The sequence below is a fragment of the Bactrocera dorsalis genome, chromosome 2 (genome assembly GCF_023373825.1).
Source record: "Bactrocera dorsalis isolate Fly_Bdor chromosome 2, ASM2337382v1, whole genome shotgun sequence".
Lineage (NCBI taxonomy): Eukaryota > Metazoa > Arthropoda > Insecta > Diptera > Tephritidae > Bactrocera > Bactrocera dorsalis.
Window position 1 is genome coordinate 82,275,561 of NC_064304.1, and position 22,410 is coordinate 82,297,970.

At 35.8% G+C, this 22,410-nt stretch overlaps 1 protein-coding gene across 15 annotated transcripts in view; it reads right to left on the bottom strand.

Moving 5' to 3' along the window:
- LOC105226572 (TLD domain-containing protein 2) overlaps positions 1 to 22,410 on the bottom strand; it is a 240,692-nt gene that overhangs the window by 136,596 nt on the left and 81,686 nt on the right. For 13 of the 15 annotated variants that reach the window (XM_049450510.1, XM_049450512.1, XM_049450516.1 and 10 more), the window contains exons 3-4: positions 5,142 to 5,587; positions 3,918 to 4,405 (exon numbers count right to left, since the gene is read on the bottom strand). The exons of the other annotated variants lie outside the window; for them this stretch is intronic. In XM_049450510.1, coding sequence (XP_049306467.1) covers positions 3,918 to 4,405; positions 5,142 to 5,393 — 740 coding nt within the window. In that variant the 5' untranslated portion in view covers positions 5,394 to 5,587. The remainder of the gene's footprint in view (positions 1 to 3,917; positions 4,406 to 5,141; positions 5,588 to 22,410) is intronic. 15 annotated transcript variants of the gene reach the window in all.

Genomic DNA, 22,410 nt, shown 5'->3' on the forward strand with positions numbered 1-22,410 from the left:
GCCGGTTATAAGTTAACTGTTCAGAAATGGCGAGTGACAACATCTGTGGACAAAAAAACGATTGCAGATCGGAAAAAGGAAATTCAGCGTATGTTTTGGGAGAGGCTAGGCTTAAGGGTCGATAAGCCAAAACAAAATGGATTTGGCAATACAAACAATGGAAACACGGCACGGCGAGCATTTACCAATTTTGAAACATTTGCAGAAGTTACCGGAGTTGATAAAGCAATAATTGTGAACTTAAGAGTTATATTAATTTGCTTGTCTTGTCAACTGCCTATTGATTTGGAGAAATTTGAACAATTTTGTTTTAAAACTGGGGAACAAATTATGGATTGTTATCCATGGTTGCCAATGACGGCAACTGTTCACAAAATAATTGTCCATTCAAGGCAAATTATGGAAAATACAATACTTCCCGTTGGATATCTCGGAGAAGAAGCGTCGGAAGCACGCAACAAAATTTATAAAGCAGATAGACTGCATCACGCACGAAAGCATAGTCGTGTTAATAATTTCATGGATGTTTTCAACAGAGCCTTAGATACTTCTGATCCTGTCATTTCTTCAACAAACCTTATGAAGCGAATTCGGAAGCATAAAAGTATGGAACTTCCTTCAGAAGTTTTAAGCCTTTTGTTGTGCAATTTTGAAGGCCAGGATCAAATTGAGGAAATTGGAGATGAAATCGACGATTTTTATTTTATGTCTGACGAAGAACTTGAGAATGAAAATATTTTATAAACTTATTATTGTATTATTTGGTTGTCACTTTATCAACTTTTCTATTTGAATTAAAAAAAATTGTTTCTCGTCCTGAGAGGGCGGAACCACGCCCATTTAAACAAAAACTATTTCCAACAGAGTCCATATCAATACTAAAAAAAACCGTTTTGAAAAATCTTATTTATTTAAAAAGTTTTTGATTAATTTATCCAAATGGGAGGGCGGAACCACGCTCATTTTACCAAAAACTATTTCCAACGATCTCCATAAGACTAATACAAAAAACCGTTTCAAAAAATCTTATTTAGTTTAAGAGTTAATAAATAATATTTCGTCAGGGAAGGGGCGGAGCCACGCCCATTTTTCTAAAAACATTCCTATCGGTGTCTATAACAATAATAAAAAAACCGTTTTGAAAAATCTTACTTAGTTTAAAAGTTATTAATTAATACCATGAAATCGGCCAAATTCCCCATAGTGCACTGTTCAATAGGTACACACGCGGTCCGACTAAATTTTTTTTCGTACGCTCTTTGATAAAGTTATTAGAGGACGGCGAGGTGGAATCACCTTGTCATTTTCTCCTCTTTTGTTCGGCTTTTGCCAGACTGAGATTGAAATATTTCGGTAGACACACCTTTGGAGAGTATAGCGATGTAGCTGTGATTGATAAATTTGTGGTGAGCTTAAAAGTCTTCGTGGATATATTAGGTAATGCACTTTAAGGATCTTTTGGATAAAATAAGAGACCAATGTCTATCCAAATGGGATCAACCCTGCGAACCTAATCTAACCTAATAACAACAGAATTATTTAGAAGATGCTTACAGTTTTGATTTTATAGAAAGAGAGAACCGCACAATTTTTCAACCACCTTTTTATGCCTGATGGATGAATACATAGTCCACCAAACGAGGCGATTTTTTGACTCAAATGATAAAAACACTCATAATAACAGACAATAAAGCACATAATTCAACCGAGACGCCGCAGTGAGGATTACAAGCAATGGTACAAATTATTCTGATAAGTTCTGTGTCTCAACTATTAAAGGAAATAAGTCAAAAATCAAGCTACGTTACTTACAAATGTTGAATTGATAGTTTCTAAGAAATATCTGTAAGGAGCCGTTATGCTAGGATGACGAATTTTTACCATATATATGAAACTGAGAGGACTGAAGCGTTTCGAACACTGTTTAGTTGGCCAACGGTTTTTGTTCTCTTACCTAGAGAACGTCTTTAATACAAGTATGGTACACTGATTTAACACATAAGATAGACAAAGACTGATTTATGTCAGAAATAAGTATGTATAGAACAAAATGTATTCTGAAACTTAGTTCTTAGTATAGCGATATCTTCTCTTTGAATTATGTATTGATGGAAGTTAGAACCTAACGCGCACTTTACTACTTATTTAATGGTGCGAAGCTGAAGCCTCGACGACCGAAGTTAGAATAATGCTGAAAAAATTTTCTCAACTACTTTTGAGAATACCGTCAAGTTGACAGACCTCGGTCGGATAAAAGTAAGGGTTTATACCTGTTACGTAGAACCGACCGTTGTAGAAACGGAGACATGTTGAGTAATTGCGATGCTATAGTATAATCTTTTGAAACGATCACACTTGTAAGATTATAAGGACCCTATTTGGACTCTGGAAGTATTTCTGAAGATGAATTTGGTTGTTGATGAAGATATTATTATATAAGAATTCATGCAGTTCCCTTAGTATTTGTGCTGTGTGCTTTTCTATCAGATATTTTTTGGCCAACATTTTAATGTTATTTTTGTGTTGGAAAAATTAAGAAAAATCTGTATTTTTGCTTTGTTTTTCATTAATAAAACATCCGGAGCATTCATAATGTTGACTGCGTGGGGATTCATGTGTAGTTTTACGACTTAATTAAAACTTTTTCAAATCTTAACATTTAAGTGTTAAATCTTGTTCGTTTACGTTCTACTCAAACTTAAAAACTTGAATGGCTTAAAAAAAATATATTCATAACGATCTCTACGGAGTACAGTAATTTGCGAACGACATTTAGGGTTTTCCTTTGTGCTCGTACAATTCGTATTTTTAGCAGTTCCGAACACACAAAAAAAATATCGTGACACCCAAACGAGCGGCCCTCATTTGTGTGATGAGGAGAAATGTCATAAGTGAAACTAAAAGAAAGATGATATTCAATTATGCAACTACAACCGACATACCCATATAAAGAGGAGTGGCACAACCTCAAGCTCACATACATTTCATGTCATAACACGACTTAATATACCAAAACAAGTTGCATCAAAATGTAAAAAGCGGGAGCCGAAGTCGCTAAAGTGCAAAAATACTGGTTCTTTCGCATTTCTTCTTAACCTTCTCGGAAAAAACTGCGCTCGCAAGCCAACCGCATGCTGGTTATTCCCACGTACAAAATATATGCCCACTCACGAAGCTGCACACATTTTTTAACACATTCAATTAAACACGTGCTTTTATTTATTATTTTTTTGCACTCGGCAGCATGGCTTCGCACAAGTTAATATTTGTTAGTCATTCATGTGTGTGGTTGCGCCTTCAAGCCAGTGAAGAGCTGTATTTAAATATAGCTGAACCCGGTTAGAGTCCCTTAAGAGGTTATTTGCACAAAAAGGCACAGAAATAAGAACAACTATTAGAATAATTAGAGTAAAAGTTCACAATATGGCATTCCAGTGCACTGCGTTCGGTAATTCCGACAGCACATGCTGTTATTAGCATTGCGGCAACAGATTTCTTGGTTATTTTGTATAAAATTAAGAACACGTTGCGCTACAAACTCGTGTTTAAGATTTTGTGTTAAGGATTATATCGCAATTGTTTCGTCTATTTACATATGAACTTAACGGTACCGTGTTGAATTTAGGGTTTTTTGCGTCTCTCAAAAAATAATTTTCTTTTATACATACATACATATTGGTTATTATTCCTAATAGTTAAACACCATAGTCCGCCCTTAAAACCCGAGTTTACAGCGCAACGTGAACACATAAGATCATTAAAGGATATACTATGTTAAGAGGGAGATACACTCGCAGTTATTAGCAGTTTTAAATTCACATAACACAATTATCTGGTTAACGGTTTTAGTTTAGTGTCCCACTCTGTTACTCTTAAAGTATTAAAATCTCTAAAAAAAATCATTTTCTCCCGCTCACCTGGTCTTCAAATTGTCTGGCACGAAAATATTCCACCACGAATGACGTTTCTGACGCGGAAAATATGCCGAATGATTAGGATCGATATCACCGCCAGATAGATCACCCGACGATGCGCCGATGGTGCTACCGCCCATACTGCCATTGGTCAAATCGCTTTGTGAGCCGCTTGGCAGGCTGTTGTCTATGCTCAATTGACTGATGTCGTTATTTTTGCGACGATGGCGCTCTAATTTGGCTTGAAGTGAACTGCGGCGTCGACGATTACGCTCTTTGTCTACAGGCGAATCGTAAGCATTGTTTATACCCTTCACAATGGGCCTTAGGCTAGAGCCATCATCGAAATAGGTTACTTTGCCCGGTTCATTGGGCGATGAGGCACGCACATGCTCCGCTGAGCTGAAGGAAATTTCCGGACTAGCGGGTGTGTTGGAGCCATCGCTTTTTTCGTGTTTCACAGCTGATTCATATGAATCTTTGGTTGTATTCTGAAAACGGAAAAGAGCATAATATTATTTGAAAGGATAAGAGACGGTTTGATATTTCATCGAAATTAGATACTTTGTCAATGTCTATCTCAGTGTTTGCAAACTAGGGGTTTCCTCTGGGATTTATGGGTTACTTTTTAGATAGTAAATACTAATTATTAACTTGTTTTTGCCTACGAAATTCTCAAACATAATCTATACAGTAATTCTTGGGATGGGATTGGCACCCTATGATCAGTTTTTTGAAATATAAGCACCAAGAGTTTATGAGAAATAATGAACTAATCACTTTATAATATAGTTAATAGTATAGTAGTTAATTACAATCCAGTTAATTGGAAAAGTAGGCTATCATCAAAGTCATCTAACAGTAGACTGAGGAGTTTTGACGCTATATGACCTTAGGGAAATATCTGTTAGATGAGTCATTTTCAAGGAACTTGCTAGTATGCGAACGACATCCGGTTTTGCTATACCGGAATTAATCTTGAGTTTTGGACAAGAACTGTTTTTTCGGTTCTAACCTGGATCAGTAAGTTTTAAAACAGGCACAACAAATAGTTCACCTAAAGATCACGTGCAACTATACTCAGTTCAGAGCCCAAATCGTTACACAGAACGTACTTGATCCGTGTTTTGTAATAATATCAGCTAGACGTTAGTACACACATCTGATGACCGAATCCTTAACATTTTTCTACACTAACCTTTAAATATATAATAAATGTGCACTCACCTTATTACTGTCGCGTCGTAAAAACACCGCAATCGAGCTGCGTCGCTTCTGACTCTTATCGCCTTTGCTTGAGAACAAACCCAAGGCCAATGAGCTGCGACGTGGCGGCTTTGGTGGCGGCAACGGTGTGGTAATATTCAGCGAATTCTCTACCTCATCACTCACATGCTCATCGATGTCGACCAATGACGGTATGGAGGCGCTGGCCCAATCTTTGCGCAGCCGATAACGTCCGCTATCGATAATACTCATTTTAGATAAAAAAGAGGAGCGCGCGCGCGCGTGGAACTGTCTGCGGTCAAAGTCAGTAGGGTCAAGGTTATCGAGCTTAACTTTCGTTTAGCAATTAATCAAAGTCGATTTTGAGTTTATTTTCGGTTTTCTTTGTTATTAAATTTCAAATGACGTCCTTTTCGTTGTTTGGTAAAAAAATTTAGGTAAAAAATCTGTGAAAATAAAAAAATAAATTAATTAATCATAAATTACATAGATGTGAAATAGTTCCCAAAGAAATTCGCAATACTAGCTGTTATAACTGGATATTGAGTAATAGTTTTCATTTGTAGATTTGTGGGACTGCAGTGGGAACTGAGAGCAAAAAATCGTGCATAAAAATTGCCTGGCATTTACTGCCGATTTAACGCCTCGCTGGCATTGCCTGCTTAACGCTCAAATTATGGCTAATTGTGTTAACAATAAATTATCTGTTTTCGCAATGTGATTGTCTTAATAACCCGACAATTTACGGGCCGTACGCCCTTTTCCGACTCCAGCCACTTGGCGCCGTGTAAGCGGGTGGCGCGGCTGTCGACGGCCGGTGATCATTCATTCATATTTATAGCGCTTTGTTTTACTTTGTGAATCTCGTGTAAATCACGGGCATTACATACGCTTAGCGTGTTCGGCGCATATCGCCGGATAATCGAAGCTGTCAGCCCGACAGCCGCGAGCCAAACCCGCCGGACTGCCACCAAAGCGGCAGGTAAGTAAATAAACAGGCAGCAGACGAGCAGCTGGGCGGCTGGAGGCTGACGGGCGGATGCACTTACTCACTCGTATACTACAACTCGGTCTATATCGTGTGTATGTATGTGTGTATTCATTGCTGATTGACACTTATCGCTGGCGTACCCGCTCGTACCGATAGAAAAACTCATTTGTAACACATTTTTATCTGTCGCCATGTGGTTTCAATGAAAATGAAAGTTTTACCCCGTACAGCGCACGTCGTACGCGTCTAACACGTCTAACGCGACGCTGCGATCATTGATCTTTGGCCCGTTTTCCCACACGTTGTCGTACGTACCGCACAAGCTGGACGTGACTCATTAAGCGCATGCACTGTGTGGTGGGGGGATATTTCCAAAGCTTGTACTTGTGACTTTGTGATTTCCACTTAATTCGAATTCGAGTTCGAATAGTTCACTTAGTCGTAAATATAGTATTAGTTTTAACTGAAGCCGCGTAATTATCCGACATCGGCTAGGCGCTAGATGACTTGGAAAACTTATGTGTAAACACTGCTTTGTTGCTGTGTCAATAGAAATTGGCTTTTAATTGGCAATGTGTAGGCAATTGCCTATATACTTTGGTATCAACGCAAATGTTGTTACCTGCCGCCACTGTCGAGTTAGTAATTAGCGCCTTTTAGTGTCACGTTAATTAAACACAATCCGAAATTAGCGTGTCGTAGTATAATACGCTGTATTCGGATTTGTAATTGCAACGAATTTGAGGTATTCATTACTACACTAGCGCAAATTGCAGCGGCAATGACATTTGTGCTTGAAGGGGCGGGCGAAGGGGCGGACGGTTGAATGAACTCGAGTTAATGAGGTGATGCTATTGTTTAACTACTTTTTGCACATTTTTCCGGCATTAATATTTGATAACACACCAAATTAGATAATTATACATTTTTCTAATTTTCAATAAAATTTGACAATTTCTGCAACAATGCTGGTTCTTGTTTTCAGATTATCGCGTTAAAAGTTTTGGGTAGTTTTCCATTTTTCGTTGTAGGTCGGTTTTTTAATCGTTTTTTTTATAAAAGAAACTGGTCCGCATATGGTACTGGGCATTTACTGCCAGGAAACCTATTTCATATAAATTACAACTCTGTGTGACTTGCCAACTTCTCTAGAAGCTATCCGTGTTGGCACAGTCTCATTTTTTCAGATTTGAAAAAATAAAAAAATAGCGTTACCAAAATTGGCGAATTGCGCGTTTTAGTTGAGAGAACTGCTTTTAAACTTATATTCCTGAACACCGGAAAGTTTATAAGTTCTCATTGAAATGTCGAGCATATTTAATGCTTTCATATGCTCTCGGTATGCGTGGGTATACTGTGTGTTTAATGCCATTGGGGGATCCCCTACCTTGGGATCTTCCTCTACGGCCAAGCTCTTAAATGGGATCAGTACTGTCAATAATTGGACCGTCTGCAATAAGCAATGGCCCAGAAGTGGAAAGCTATGGCCAATAGGAGAGCAATTGTGTTCCAATAGGACAACGCCAGATCACACACATAAATAGTGACTCACCAGAAGCTGCAGGAGCTTGATAAAAAGTGTTTATCGCCGGATTCTGGAAATGGTGAACGATTTTGCTGATGAAAAAGTCGCTTCAAGGGAATTCCATAGGGCGAGTGTTTCTTTAAGAGATGCATAAGCCAGGGAAATTCCCAATTACAAAATATATATTGAAGCATTTGCTATTTTCGAAAAAAATCCCAGACTAGCTTCCTTGTGTAAGTGCTTCCCCAATAGCAAACATTTCCGTTTGATGTTCGTTGAAAACTTTATGATCTATTACTGGAAATTTGCTAGGCTAATAAATGATGTATTGGTTAAATGCACGTATACGTGTGGTATATATACTTGTACATATAGATTTTTATAAGCCACTACATTGTATCTACATACGTCATTGCCAACAATCAATCGTCAATCAATGGTGAATATTAAATAGGTCTACTAGTTCAGGCGAGAATTTTTAATGTCTCAGTTTCAGGGAGAAAACCAGGTGTGCAATGAAGATGACACATAATCGAAACACGGACTCAGAGATTCTTTAGCAAATGATTATTATACTTTTTAAATAATTTACAAATAAAAAAAAAAAACTGAAAAAATTCAAACTTTCAATTCATCAAAAATGTGTTTATTTTTCAGTAAACAGTATACTTATATTGTATTTAGTTTATTTAGTAAAATAAAAAATTCAAATTAAGTTAATATTAAACAAAAATATTATATTTGAAAGATAAGCATAATAAAATTTTTTAATATGAAATTTGTTTAATAAAAAATTAAATTTTATCTAAGAAAATATTATTCAACAAAAGCTTGGTGTAGCACCCCGAAAACACCACAATCGTCATTAAAACCAGGTGTGTTGACATACATAGGTGTCAACTGTCGCTCTGATACCGCTATTTCTACTCGTGTAAGTGACATTGTGATTGCCGACATACCCAATTGTCGTAGCCTCATATGGGCTCGGTTGACAGGCGCATCAAGTCGAAGCGAATCAGTCAAGCGTAATTCATTAGGCATTATTTGTTTTTGTTTTTTTGCATCTATTTAGTTGTATAGATTACATTTCATAAGATCTAATAGACTTATTCAATAAAGTTTTTAAAATGGAAAATATCAGCAAAAAATTTAAAATTTGTTTTTGAACTTTTTATCGATTTTTATTTTTTAACCATCCCTAAAGGATCCGTCCTTATGTTATATATAAAATATATTGTATCATATTAGTTAAAGATAATATACTTTCTTATTTAAATATACTCATTCGAATTATTCTCTTCTATTTAAATTACTGTCATGAAGATATGGAATAAATAGACTAAATCGAAGACGATGATCTTCCCGAATGAGAATATCTACTGTTGTGAGAAAAGAATTGCATTTTGAGTTACCATTACGGACTTATTTCTGATATGGTAGCATATCTAACTACATGTGTATAAATATATACATTTTTGAAGAACTCACAACAGATAATCCTTGAGCCATAAATGCTATAGCTGTCAATATACTCCAAAGGTTAGAAAAAAGCCAACCCAGGTTAGTTATGATTGAGCCAGTGCTACGAGTATAACTTTAGACTTCCTTCTAGCCGTTTAGGCCCTAGTGGTAAACCAACCAACTGCTTCAAATGGCACTTTCAGTATAAAATGAGATTACAAGCGGTTTATTCAGCCTAGAGGTATTTCTAATTCAAACTAATTTTATTTTTACTGTTGATAATAATTAAAGGACTTGTTTGCCCAACAAGAGCAGCAAGGATATGTATGTAATAGGTGCTGCGTGGATGTTGTTAAGGCGGAAACTCTTCGAAGCTCCGAAATTCTCTAAAGCTATGAGAGGAAATTTTAGCCACTTGTTCTCTTCCAACCTTACCTGCGTGCAGGAAGAGTCGGTGAAATCATATTTGTCATTTGATTTCAACCATACTATCTGTACTGTTATATGACTTTAATATTCAGAATGTCGACGATGTACTTTCGAACAATCAGTCAACAGAGAGTCCTCTCGTCAGCTAACATCCTATTTTACCTGTCTCCTGTCTAGTAATGTCTTCCTTACTTTTAAATATTGGAATATTCACGAAATATTAAAAAATAAATAAATAATTATAATTTTTGTTGTAATCCCCCTAATAAAATCCCTCATTTAAAACGATTGCACTTTGCATTCTAAATAATGATTTTCGAACAACGATTTAAAAGGTGTCATATTCATTAATGCACATACATATGTACGATATAGTGCTATACGTATTGCAGGCTCTTACATATATACTATACATATATACAAGTTGCATAACATTGACGCCCTCGTCGAAAGTCAAGCTAATCGGCGTGCCATCACTGCCTGGTATCATCTTTAATTTAGCATATAAATCCTTGAAATTAGCAAATAATTGGCGTATCACGTAATAACTGTAGTATATATAAATATCTGTAAGTATATATATCCATGCAAATATCGACTTTATTTATTTAGATTTATAGCCAGACTTTGAAAGTGCATCTATTAGAATGAAGTACACTACTTGTATATGAATAGAATATCAAACGCGGAAGCTTTTAGAGAGTTTAATGTATGATTTTTGATATTTATACCCTGAACAGGGTATATTAACTTTGTCACGATATTTGTAACACCCAGACGGAAGCGTCGGAGACCCTATAAAGTATATATATAAATGATCAGTATGTTGAGCTGAGTCGATTTAGTCATGTCCGTCTGTCTGTCCGTCCGTCTGTCCGTCTGTCCGTCTGTCTGTCTGTATATATACGAACTAGTCCCTCAGTTTTTAAGATATCCTTTTGAAATTTTGCAAACGTCATTTTCTCTTCAAGAAGCTGCTCATTTGTCGGAACGGCCGATATCGGACCACTATAACATATAGCTGCTATATAAACTGAACGATCGGAATCAAGTTCTTATATGGAAAACTTTCACATTTGACAATGTATCTTCACCAAATTTGGTGAAGATTATTTTCTAGGGCAAAAATGTAATCTCCGAGAAAATTGTTCAGATCGGTTAACTATAGCATATAGCTACCATACAAACTGAGCGATCGGAATAAAGTTCTTGTATGGAAAACTTTCACATTTGACGAGATATATTCACGAAATTTGGTATAGATAATTTTTTAAGGCAACAATGTAATCTCCGAAGAAATTGTTCCGATCGGATTGCTATAGCATATAGCTTTCATACAAACTGAACACATAGTTACTAACAGAAATGCACCTGTGAAGGGTATTTAGCTTCGGTGCAACCGAAGTTAACGTTTTTTCTTGTGCGCTATAACTGTACCTATGTAAATACATTTACATACATGCATTACATATGTACAACTTGCAAAATTATTATTATTTTTTTCAATAGTGCGCATTAATTGAAGCACCCTGTATGGTTTGGTTTTGGTATGCTTAATGTAAAATAATTCTTAAAATTTTGAAAATAAGTAAAAGAACCGGTTCGAGACTACATTTTTTACACATAGTTGATAGGGTTGCTAACAGCCACAAAATTTTGAAACCTTTTCAAAGCCTTAATTAGTTATTTAAATGTCTACACTCTTTAGATACAAGTTTTAAGATTTTAAAATATATTTTTGAATTGGATTGCCACCTTCGAAAGATTAAAACACACTTAGGAAAATTTCCTCATTGTCTGATTACCGTTCATCTGTCAGTTAAGTTCTGGTTAACTTAACCGAGACTCCTGCTTTCGGTAAAAATCCTTTTTTTTTTAATCAGAACTTAACTAACAGATGCTTTTATATAGAGATGCCATCTTCTGCTCTTAATTGTTGCATTTATAGCCTTTTTTGTACTTTTAGAAGTCCATACATATGTATGTAAGTTTATGTATGCTTTGGTGTAAATGTAAATATATGAAAAATGGGAGCCAATTTTCATTTTTTTTTATGTTTTCCCATTCCACTTAATTTGCATGTGCATGTATTGGAATATCAAGATTTACAGGAAATTCCTTTTTTTAAATAATAATATTTTTCTCTAACGCCAATAACAGTAAAAAACAGGCGCGCAGTGAAGAAAATATAGCAGCCGTAGCTGAAAGTGGGCTAATGGATTGGCCGCCCAGACCATGTGATATCACACCGTTACACTTTTTCTTGTGGGGATACATAAAGCCTAAAGTCTAGGCGGACGCTTCGATTCAGGCCTTGAAGTAAAACAGCACGCGTGTTATTCGCCAGTTACCAGTCGAAATGCTCGAATGAGTCTTCGAAAATTAGACTCAACGGATGTACCCTCTGAGAACTAACCGCGGTCGAAATTTGAAAGAGATAATCTTGAAACAAAAATGGCAAAGAATATTATTTCGAATAAAAATATGTTTATTATCCCCATTAAATTTGAAGTTTCTATGATTTTTCTTTAAAAAAGGAAGGACAGGGAACCCTGAAATGGATCACCCTATAGCTGAAAAGAAATGACCGATTTCTATTATTTGTTTACTTCTTCGAATAAAATAATTATTTATTTATTTTAAAAACATCTCGTCAACATTAAAAAGTGACAAGTGGCCTTCGCGAAGTGTTTTGCAAAAACGCTTTGGAGCTTTGCCAATGTCCTGCGCTATGCATGGACAAAGTCCTACAAAAACTTATATTTTTTTGTCTGAGAAATATTTTGCATAGGTATACATAAGTATGTATGTATAATTATGTAGTTGTGTATGTGTTTTTGTTTGATTAATGGAAAAATACAAGGCCTATTTAAATGATTGCCGAGCAAAGTAATTATTCGCAGCCTCTGATAAGCACAAATACTCGAATGATAAGCGCTGCGTAGTTGCCACCAAAGATGGGTAGTCGGTGAAAATGCGAGCGGCCGCGTTGCCTTGAGTGCGCCAAGCTATAAATATACACAAGTGTAGCAAAATTTTCCATAAACCCAACGGTTGTGGTGCAATCGTCGATCGGTGGCAAAATTGCATTTATATTGCCATGAAAACAACAACAAACGGGCAGTGTTTGAGCAGCTTGTCAGTTTCGTTGGCACACCATGAGGGGCCGCTGGTGTCGGCTGTCACACAGAAACATGTAACGGCGAAACGGCGAATAGTTGCAAGTGCCACGATGCGCTGATGTAGCCATTAGGCCGAACTGCTGCAATGGCGATGGCGTTGGCAAGACGGCCGTCCATACAAGCGATAGGCAAGCAAAGCCGTTTCTATTTGGACTGCACGAATTAATGATGTGTGATTGTCTAAAAATAGCTGGGCAACGATTGTGACAGCGAGTGCCACAACAAAAAATCGTATTTGCCGCGATAAATAATGGAAACAGCTGCAGTTGCAATAACAAAAACCACAATAAAAGTTGAAAAAAAAACTAAAAAAATATTTAAAGTAAGGCGTAAAACTACTTTGCAAGGCTCGCCATTTGCAACCGCATCGGAGCGTTCGCAGCGCGGACAGTTATCCGGTCAGCTGAGCAATTCAATAGATGCGCAGTCAATTAGGCTAATCACAGGTCTAACGAACGGTTGTTCGACGAACAGCAATTAATTTTATTATCAGCCCATTTGTTATCTGCTAAGCAGACAATAGGCTTGCCGTTCTCCAATAAAGCGATTCATGGCATCAGGCTGAGCACATATTGGCGATTTACGAAAAAGTGAAAAGTAGCGAATTGAACAAACAACTGGTATAAATCACAGGAATGAATACAACATATAACTGGCATAACTAAAGTGAACTGGCATAAACAATAAGAAATATAATAGCAAGCGACCGTACCACTTTATAGCACTTGGTATAAACTGGTAATAACTGACATAGACTATTATGTGTAAACTAACAGACATTCTTCTACGCTTTTAGATTCGCGGTAGGCAAAGCTAGAAGTGACTCCAAATAGATGGTGGAGAAAGCATTATAAGTCGCAGGAATCAGTTATTTTCGGTCTAATTCAGAAAAGGTGACTAGGAAATTTGCTCTTCTTAACTTTTTTTTTCATTTTTCCTTTTCATGCATTCTCTTCAGATGAGTCTCAATTTCTCCCCACATGCTTTGAACTAAACATCGTTCGGTATTAGTTCTGGTAAGATTACTACAAAAGAGGTATTGAATTATAATTACGCGATATTAATTCCACCTATATTTTCAACAATGACAGACTTCGTTTGACCGAAAACTACATTGGTGCACAGCATCAACGCGAGATAGAAAGGTAGAGTTTGTTTACATTTCCGCATAAAGCTTGACGGTTCTTTTCATTTATGACGTTACTTGTGATTCTTGTCTCTTTCATGCACATACGGATCCGTATGATGAAGATATAGAATTTTTAGGTACAAAAAATTTAAGTTTTGGTTTAATAACAATTTTTCTATCTTTTAACCACTGAATTGAATTCTTTAAGGTCTTTATATACACTTCACAATCACTAATTACAGGTTATTACCTTTGGTGCCTCGTAAACTTGAAATTGAACAAAAACATAACAACAATTAAATACTCACTTAATGCACTCAAACAAAGAAGTGTAACAAAGGTAGTTGAATGTCAAAAATCATAAAATAAAATAAAAATAAAAGTGACAGCCCGACCACTTGTCGCTGTCAAAAGCAACTTTACGCTGATTAATCAGATCTTGACGCGACGGACAACTATACAAGGTGCAAAAACAAAAAGTGAACCTTTCTTTGTGCCGCTTTATTCGGCAACGCTCCAAAGCCAAGGGCTACAAAGAGCCAAACTCCGAAGAACTTCGAAAAAAAAAAATACTAACAGCTAAAGCTTCAATTGCAATTTATGTCGTTTTTACGGACATATTCGCACATACGAATAAGCAGATAACATATCATATGTATTTGTAATTTTACTTTTGCATTGGACTTTCAAAACTACACACGATCGCCTTATGTAACCGCGTACGAAATTGAAATTCTCTAGTGTGTTGAACTGTCATTTCTGCCGGTGGCCATCGGTTTTATAGTCGCTTAAGCGCATTTTTCTGAAATATTTCACTACAACAACAAAGACAAGCGAAAAAGGTGCAAAAAGTATAACAAACATATCTACTCCGCATTTGCATACGAATTCGGTTTCTTTTTCAACTCAATAAGTGTCAACACATCGGGTGACAACAATTTATTAAAAGCAAATCAATAAAAACGGTAATTTAATGCGAACCAGCATTTTACATACTTTATTGTGGGTAGACATAACAAACTACCATAAACAAGATAAAGACATAAATACCAACAAAGTGTTCGTAAATATGCGCATAAGCGTACGAGGGTACAACAAATAGATAGAGATCTATTCCCTATATTCTGAATAAGGTATGCGGTATCTCTAAGGCTTGGGTAGTTTATTTTTCCACAAAAGGTACATATCATAAGGTTTAATTCTGTGGCTTTAACCAACGCAAACTTCGAGTTTACTTCACATTCATTTTTGTAAGTGACGTCTCTGACTCACACAATTTCCCTTGCTCTCTATATTACAATGAGTGTAAGAAGGATCATTTTTGGAAAGCCTCACCTTTAATTAAATGAAAATATAAGAGATATGCGAATATTCGGATTCGTAAAAGTTTTCACCATCATAGAGTCTTCTCAAGGGAGGATTGCAAAGATATATAGAAGTGATTTAATATTGAGTGAACCAAACATAGATTTAAAACAGTAAGAAAGGTTTCCAAGAAAGATCACAGTAATGGATTTCAATAAAGAAGAAAGGTAGTCACACTGCCATCGAGTACTTGGGGTCATCCTTACAATGTAAGGTGATGAAAAACTAACCTTCCTATGAAAGAGAAGGCGGATTGCACCTTCATTAGTTAATATTACCAGATTTACCCTTCTTCCAGAAATTTTAAATTTAAAGAAGCTATTTTGGACTTTGTAGCATGAAAATGCTAGGGATTTGGTTTTTAATGAAGAGAATATCCTTTTTTATACCAATTTTCCTTATTTTGAAAACTTTTATTTGTTTTACTGGCGTAGATATCGCTTACGCGGTTATAGCTCTGTTAGAACATTTATAGATAACAGTAAACTGTATACCACCCTAGTAATATTCAAGCATGTGAAAAATTTCGTATAACTGAATATCATATTTCTGAGTAATACTTGATCGCAGCGACTTTAAAAACATGTTGCTTTAAGTACTTCAATCATAAACTATTTATGTTCTAAGCTTTATTGAAAATTACAATCTCTTTCCATTTGCACTTGTATGAGTCATTGGCGCCGCAAATCGAGTTTTGACTGATTGCTGCCTTGGCTCAGTCAAAATTGTATTTCTGATATAAAAGCAAAAATTAATTAATCAGTCCAATTAAACATAAGTGAATAAGTAGAGGACGCATTGATGTGGCATAAACAATAACGACTGTTTTTAATTTATACCAGTTTATACCAGTTACCTTTTCGTTACACTACGCCTCAAAGTCAGCAAGAAGTTTGAAAGTGCAATAGAGAAAAGAGTAATTTTTTATTTTTTTATTTTTTTGACTTTAATTTTTGAAAATATTTCCGTTCTCCTAATTATCCTCGCCACCACTGTATTACAAATTCACTTTCGTTGCAATAATTGTTTTCCCTTAACTTTGCCACAAATACCTTCTGTGCTCTAACACTATGACACATTAGCCTACATTTTGCAGACAAATGAATATGTACCTGCAGAAAACATACAACATTTGTATATATATTATATGTATTGTATATGTATATGTACATATGTATGTATGTATGTTGATACCCTGGCATAATGCAACAAATTACTGTGCTGAACAATTTATGTGGCCGAATTTTTATGTCGTGTCGCTGTTATTTTGGGCATACAAATTTCCCTGTCTCGTCTGTGTCTAATTTGCAATTGGAACTGTGCCAACAACAACAAACAAAAACACGAAGGCATGCAATTGCGACATAACCGCAACATCTCTATTGTTATTTATACAATATGTACATGGAAATATATATCTATAAAAATACATACACGTGTATACGAGTATATGTAGGTATGCTGTTGAGTGCTTATCGGTTTTATGCTTGTACATATGTGTATGCTTTAGCATTTCTTGGCACAGCGCAAAGCTTAAGAAAAAAATTAAAAAATTAAGCAACAACAAAGTAGTATTTTAATTTTATTGCACAATTTGTGTACTGCAAATACTTACACATGTATGTACATATATAATATCTATATCGAAAGCGAAATTTTCGCACAAAACATTTTTCGCTGCAATTTCATGCAAAAATGAAATTTTTATGTGCTCACAGTCGCTACTAAAAATCCACAACCATTAATTTTAGTATGCATACGCGCTTACATTGTTTTTTACTAACAAATTGCATGTAGATATTGTATTAATTTATTAGTCGGAAGGAAATAAATGAAAGGAAATGGAAAGGCGTCTCAACTTGACATTGATTTATTATTAAGCGACCCCACTTTTGCTGCTATTGACCTCCTCAGTGAGTTAATGCATTTTCGCTCTAAGTATTTGTTTTCAGCAAAAAAATAAAACTTTTACATTTTTATAGGCAATTCGTTCATAAAGTGTTAATAGTTGTCGACTGCGAAGGGGATTGCAGCGGCAGAAGAGCAAGGCGTATAAAGAGAAGAATTATGGAAGTTTTAGTTTTGAAGTGCTTTTATTTTTCAAAATATTCTAAACATGTGAAAGGTAGGAACAAGTTAACTTCGGTTACACTAAGCAAATAAAAAAGTTTTCCATCTAAAGACTGAATTTTGATCGGGCAATTTGTATGGCAGCTATATGATATATTGGTCCGATCTGAACAATATATTCGCATAATAAAGAGTTGCCTTGGAAAATAATTCATGTCAAATTTCGGGAAGATATTTTGTCTAACGAAAAAGTTTTTCGTACAAGAGCTTGCATTTTATCGGTCAGTTTCTAATAGCCCTGACAGACGAGCAAAATTAATGCGTATTAAGCAACGCTAATGCGCATTGAAATTTTATTGTGACAGACGACAGATTTGTGCATTTAGACAGCTGATTGTGAAATTTGTTTATTTATTAAAAAAAAGTGAAATAAAAATGAATAAGATAAATTATTAATAGAAATTTAGGTATTTTTGGAAAATCAATATAAATTTAACGAAAAAATTCGTTTATTATTAACTACGTTCAAAGATAGTAGAGTGAAATTAAAAGCAATAATTAATTGTAATGCAAAAAAAAGGGTGCGAAAAAGTTAAGAATATTGGAAAAATGGATAGCAAACTGTGCGTTGTTTATTTTCTGCCATCTAAAAACATTAAAATTTGTTTTTATTAATATACTTACACATAATTTAATTAGCAATATAAAACTGCTTACCTCTGACGCTGTAAACGCAAAAGAGGCGACAGACTTCAGCGGCATCTGTCAAAATATAGCAAAAATCGGCCAATTTTGGGCAGTGTTGCCTACTCAAATTTGGTAAAATCAACTAAAAGCACGAAATTCTTGTGCATTACAAACTTGCATTAACATGGGTCAAATGCTCAAATAAATGTAAATTAAGCCCGCTAATGCAAATTAGCGTTGTCGTCTGGCAGGGCTATAAGTCATCCATATGCAATTATGGTCAAATATCGTTGTCTAAATGAACTAAGCTTGTCACAATGACCATACACTCCATACCTTAGGCCATACATACCTTTCCATACCTTTTAGACGTTTCCTTCGTTAACCGAAAAACAGTTTTTTTTTCATAATCGATTAATTATCGTTTCCCATTTTCGCTGCTAGATAGTAATCGATTTCGATTTCAATCAAGCTTTTCTGTTTTCTGTGAACACATTTAATTATATATTAACACTGTTCAACAAATATGAAGAAAAATTCGCGACTGATGTGCTAAGTGGTCTGTGGGGTATTTGAGGTGTTCTAATCTCACATCTAGGTTTGTCATTTCAATAAAAGGTGGTGGTTTCATTGCCACACCCCTTGTCTACAACTTTTTTTTTTATTATTTTTGGTTTTAGCGACCCAAAAGAAACAACCGCTAACGTCACGAAAATGACTGTAAACTATACAAACTGGTGTAATTTAGCTTAAATCAAAAATTGAACTAAGCAGACAACAAAAAGTGAAAAGGCCACACCACTAAACACACCCAGGCGCTTTTCACTGGCAATCAAGTAGAAAATTCGTCGATTTTTTGCAATTATTCATGCCGCAAAATTTCCGCAAAAAATCTTGGAAAAGTCTGCTTACAATAAACATACATTTATATTTAAATATATGTGTAAATATGTAGTTATTTGCGCCGTTTATTGCGTCATCCATTCAGCGGCCACCGGTGGCTCTAAACGAGTTGCCACCGATTTGTGAGGGGAAACTGGCGCGCAATGAATGGCTTTATGCACTTAATCAACAAAAGCGTTGCCACAAAACCAACAACAACAACTAAAAGGTAATGTGCAAACATATAAATATGTTTGTAAATATACATATACATATATATAAATATATACATATACTTATAATAGTATATGTGTAGCACTGTTTAGTAAATTATGTTCGTTTCAGCGCCATAAACTAGTTACTCGTACTTTGTACAAAGCACACAAACAACAAAAGCAACAACTTAATTAACTGCATTGACTTAATGCGAGCAGCCCACTTAGGGTTTGGTCGGCTGGTCGCACGCCATGCTACAGTTGCATTGATTGCTTTTAATGTGCTTGACGCGGTCGCTAGGTGGGTGCTGACCACTGCAACATACCATTATCAGGGCCACCGGCATTCCAAAGGCACACTGCAGCAGAGCATACGTCAACATAACATAATATAGCATGGTATTGCACTGCCTAGCATAGCATAGTACAACATAGAAGGCTACAGCACAACATAACAATACTTAACATAGCGCAGTACAGTGTAGCAAAACGTAACATAGCATGGCATAACATGGCATGTGCATTTGCCTGGAAATTGCGCAAAAACTCTTAATCAATTTAGTTGACTAACTGTGTGCTCACTTAGTACGTATGTATGTATGTACTTATATATACAGTATGCACTCGTATGCCTCTGTGTTTGGGGATTAATTGTGCAGCGACAAGCGACAGTCGGCCGCCGCACGAGTTAGATTAACTGTGTCGATGCTGGAGTCCGATTGTCACCGTTGAGACGACATTAAATTGGCGCTTGCGTCACGTGCTAGTGAATGCTGTGCATCCCATAGATTTTATGATGATTGCGAATGCGAGCGCTAATGTCAGTATTAATAAAAGTGAATTGCAAGCGTATTCTGAAAATTGAGTACCTGTGGCTGTGTGTGTCCGTATGTGGGGTACGAAGTCTATGCTTACGGTCAATATTGCACATTTCTGTTTACATTTAGATGGTTATATGCATATTAGGGTGGTAGTAAAAAGATTAAAGCAAGGGAAAATAATAGTTTCGGCTTCACCGAAACTATAATAACCTTTGCAGGTGCATTTCTTATGCATGAATTTGATCGTTCAGTTTGTATGGCAGCTTTATGCTGCATGAACATTTTCTACCTACATTTAAGTACCACCCTACGGTAAATACAATATATTTGGAGCATGTTTAGTACTGAATAATAAGCTGAAGTTCATGCAATATAATATAAAATTATTTATCCCACATTTAAGTACCACCCTAACGTTTATAAATAAGTAATCGTTTGCATTGCTGCACTAACATTTAAAGCCTAATTCCTTCGGACAACAGCGTCTACGCCTTGTTTTACACAGCTTATTGACAAATTGCCTTGCATGACTGTAAAATTTATTTATATTGAAATATAATATTTGAGTCGCGTTCGCTAGAATTAGATAAAGCGTGCATTGCATTACTCCTAATTAAAATATGAAACAATAATAAATAAACGCAGCTATCGAATGGGGTTTGTCTGAAAACAGCGTGCCCGTCACTGCTGGACGTTCTTTCCTACTCAAATGGCAAGTGAATACAATTCGGAGAATAGTGAAAAAAGTAGGCTACCAGAAAGTATACCAATATATGTATGTATGTGTAAGTGGTTGGGTAAAAGTGGAGAAATTGTTTTGAAGTTGCACATCCCCAAATGAATCCGTGACTGATTTCTATATTTCTACCCTGGACTCTTGGACAGCAAGAAAGATCACTATCACCAGAATCTCATCCGACTGAAACGTGTCAGAGCTCCGTTGGTCTTATGAAGTCTAGCGCTAGATAACTGTGCTCCGCGACTGCGAAATTGCTTTGAGTGAAACAGAAAAGATTCATTGAACCCTATACTCGTACTCATCTTCCCTGATATTGCTTTCAAGGAGGCGTCTCAACAAATATGTGTTAGTTTCAAAGTGTTTTATTGATTCATAAGAATATAATCTCTTAAGATACACTAGAAGTTTTTTCATCTCAAAAGTTGGCTGTTTCCACTATTCAATGGGGTCGTAGTTATCTCTATCTGATGGAAACACGACGAAATCTAACCTTATCTACCCTATCGTAATCTATGTCTATTGAATCGTTTGAATGGCAAGGAATTCAACCTTCATAACGAAACGTGTGGGAATAAATTGAAGGCTGAAGAGTTTCACTGAAACACCAAATATGGTTTAGTCTAATGCTAGAATAGATCGACTGAGAAACTTCACTTAATATAGTTGGGTCTAACGCTAGGCTTCGACTTGAGAAAGTACATCAATTTAATTTGCTGGCCACAGATTGAACAGCTCAACCACAAAAAAGTAGAATATTTGGATAAAGACCTGCTTCTAGACCTATAATCTCAGACTGCTTCTATGCAGTTAAGAATTTTATAATTAAATGTCGAACTGCTACATTCTGAACTACTTAATTTTCGTACCCACTCTTTGAGAGTAATATTGACAGGCTTAACATAATTGAGAATACAGCACTTGCAGCGAGGAAATTGAAGTTCAGGGTGTTCAAAAGCAGAATTGCGGCTATTTATGGAAACAATTTTGGATAGCACACAATCTAATCACTAAATGCCCGTAACAAAGTACTAAAACAGGTAGAGACAGGAAGAGTATAAGTCTTAGAGAGTTAAGATCTTGAACACTTTAACGGAAGACATGAAAGCCACAGTGCATTTAAAACCATCCTTCTTTCTTCTTTACTGGCGTAGACACCGCTTACGCGATTATAGCCGAGTTAACAACAGCAAGGCTGTCGTTTAGTTTTCATTGGTAACCATTGCGAATGAAAAATATTCTGGTGGAAATATCTAGTCTAATGAATTTAGATAATTTGTCAATATTTGTTCTCACGACAGTCAGCTCTACTTAACTTGTATGGATTCGAATTTTAATCTGATTAAGGATTTTTATCTCGGCTGCATGCCTTAAAATTATTCGGAGAATGTTTTCTGCTACTAAAAAGCAAAAATATGAATCAAATATACAGAGAAGGTGATGAAGCCAAATTTTTTAATCGAAACCATGAGATTAACGATCGCTGAACCCGCGTGGAAGAAGCCAATAACGTTGCTAAGGATCTAACAGTCTACAGGAAAAGAAATTTTCAAACACGATTGAGAGATTATGGAGCAAATTAAACTTTTATATAAACAATGTTTGAATGAAGGAAAAGACAATTGCTCTATCAATATTGCTGTCAAAAAAAAATAGAAGAAGAAGACGTACTTTCTGTGATTGAAGAACTTTTTTATTAGTCAGAATAAAATATTATAATAATCGTTAATCATACAGTTGCTTCTAAGCTGTATTTGTCTTTAATTATTCAGTAGT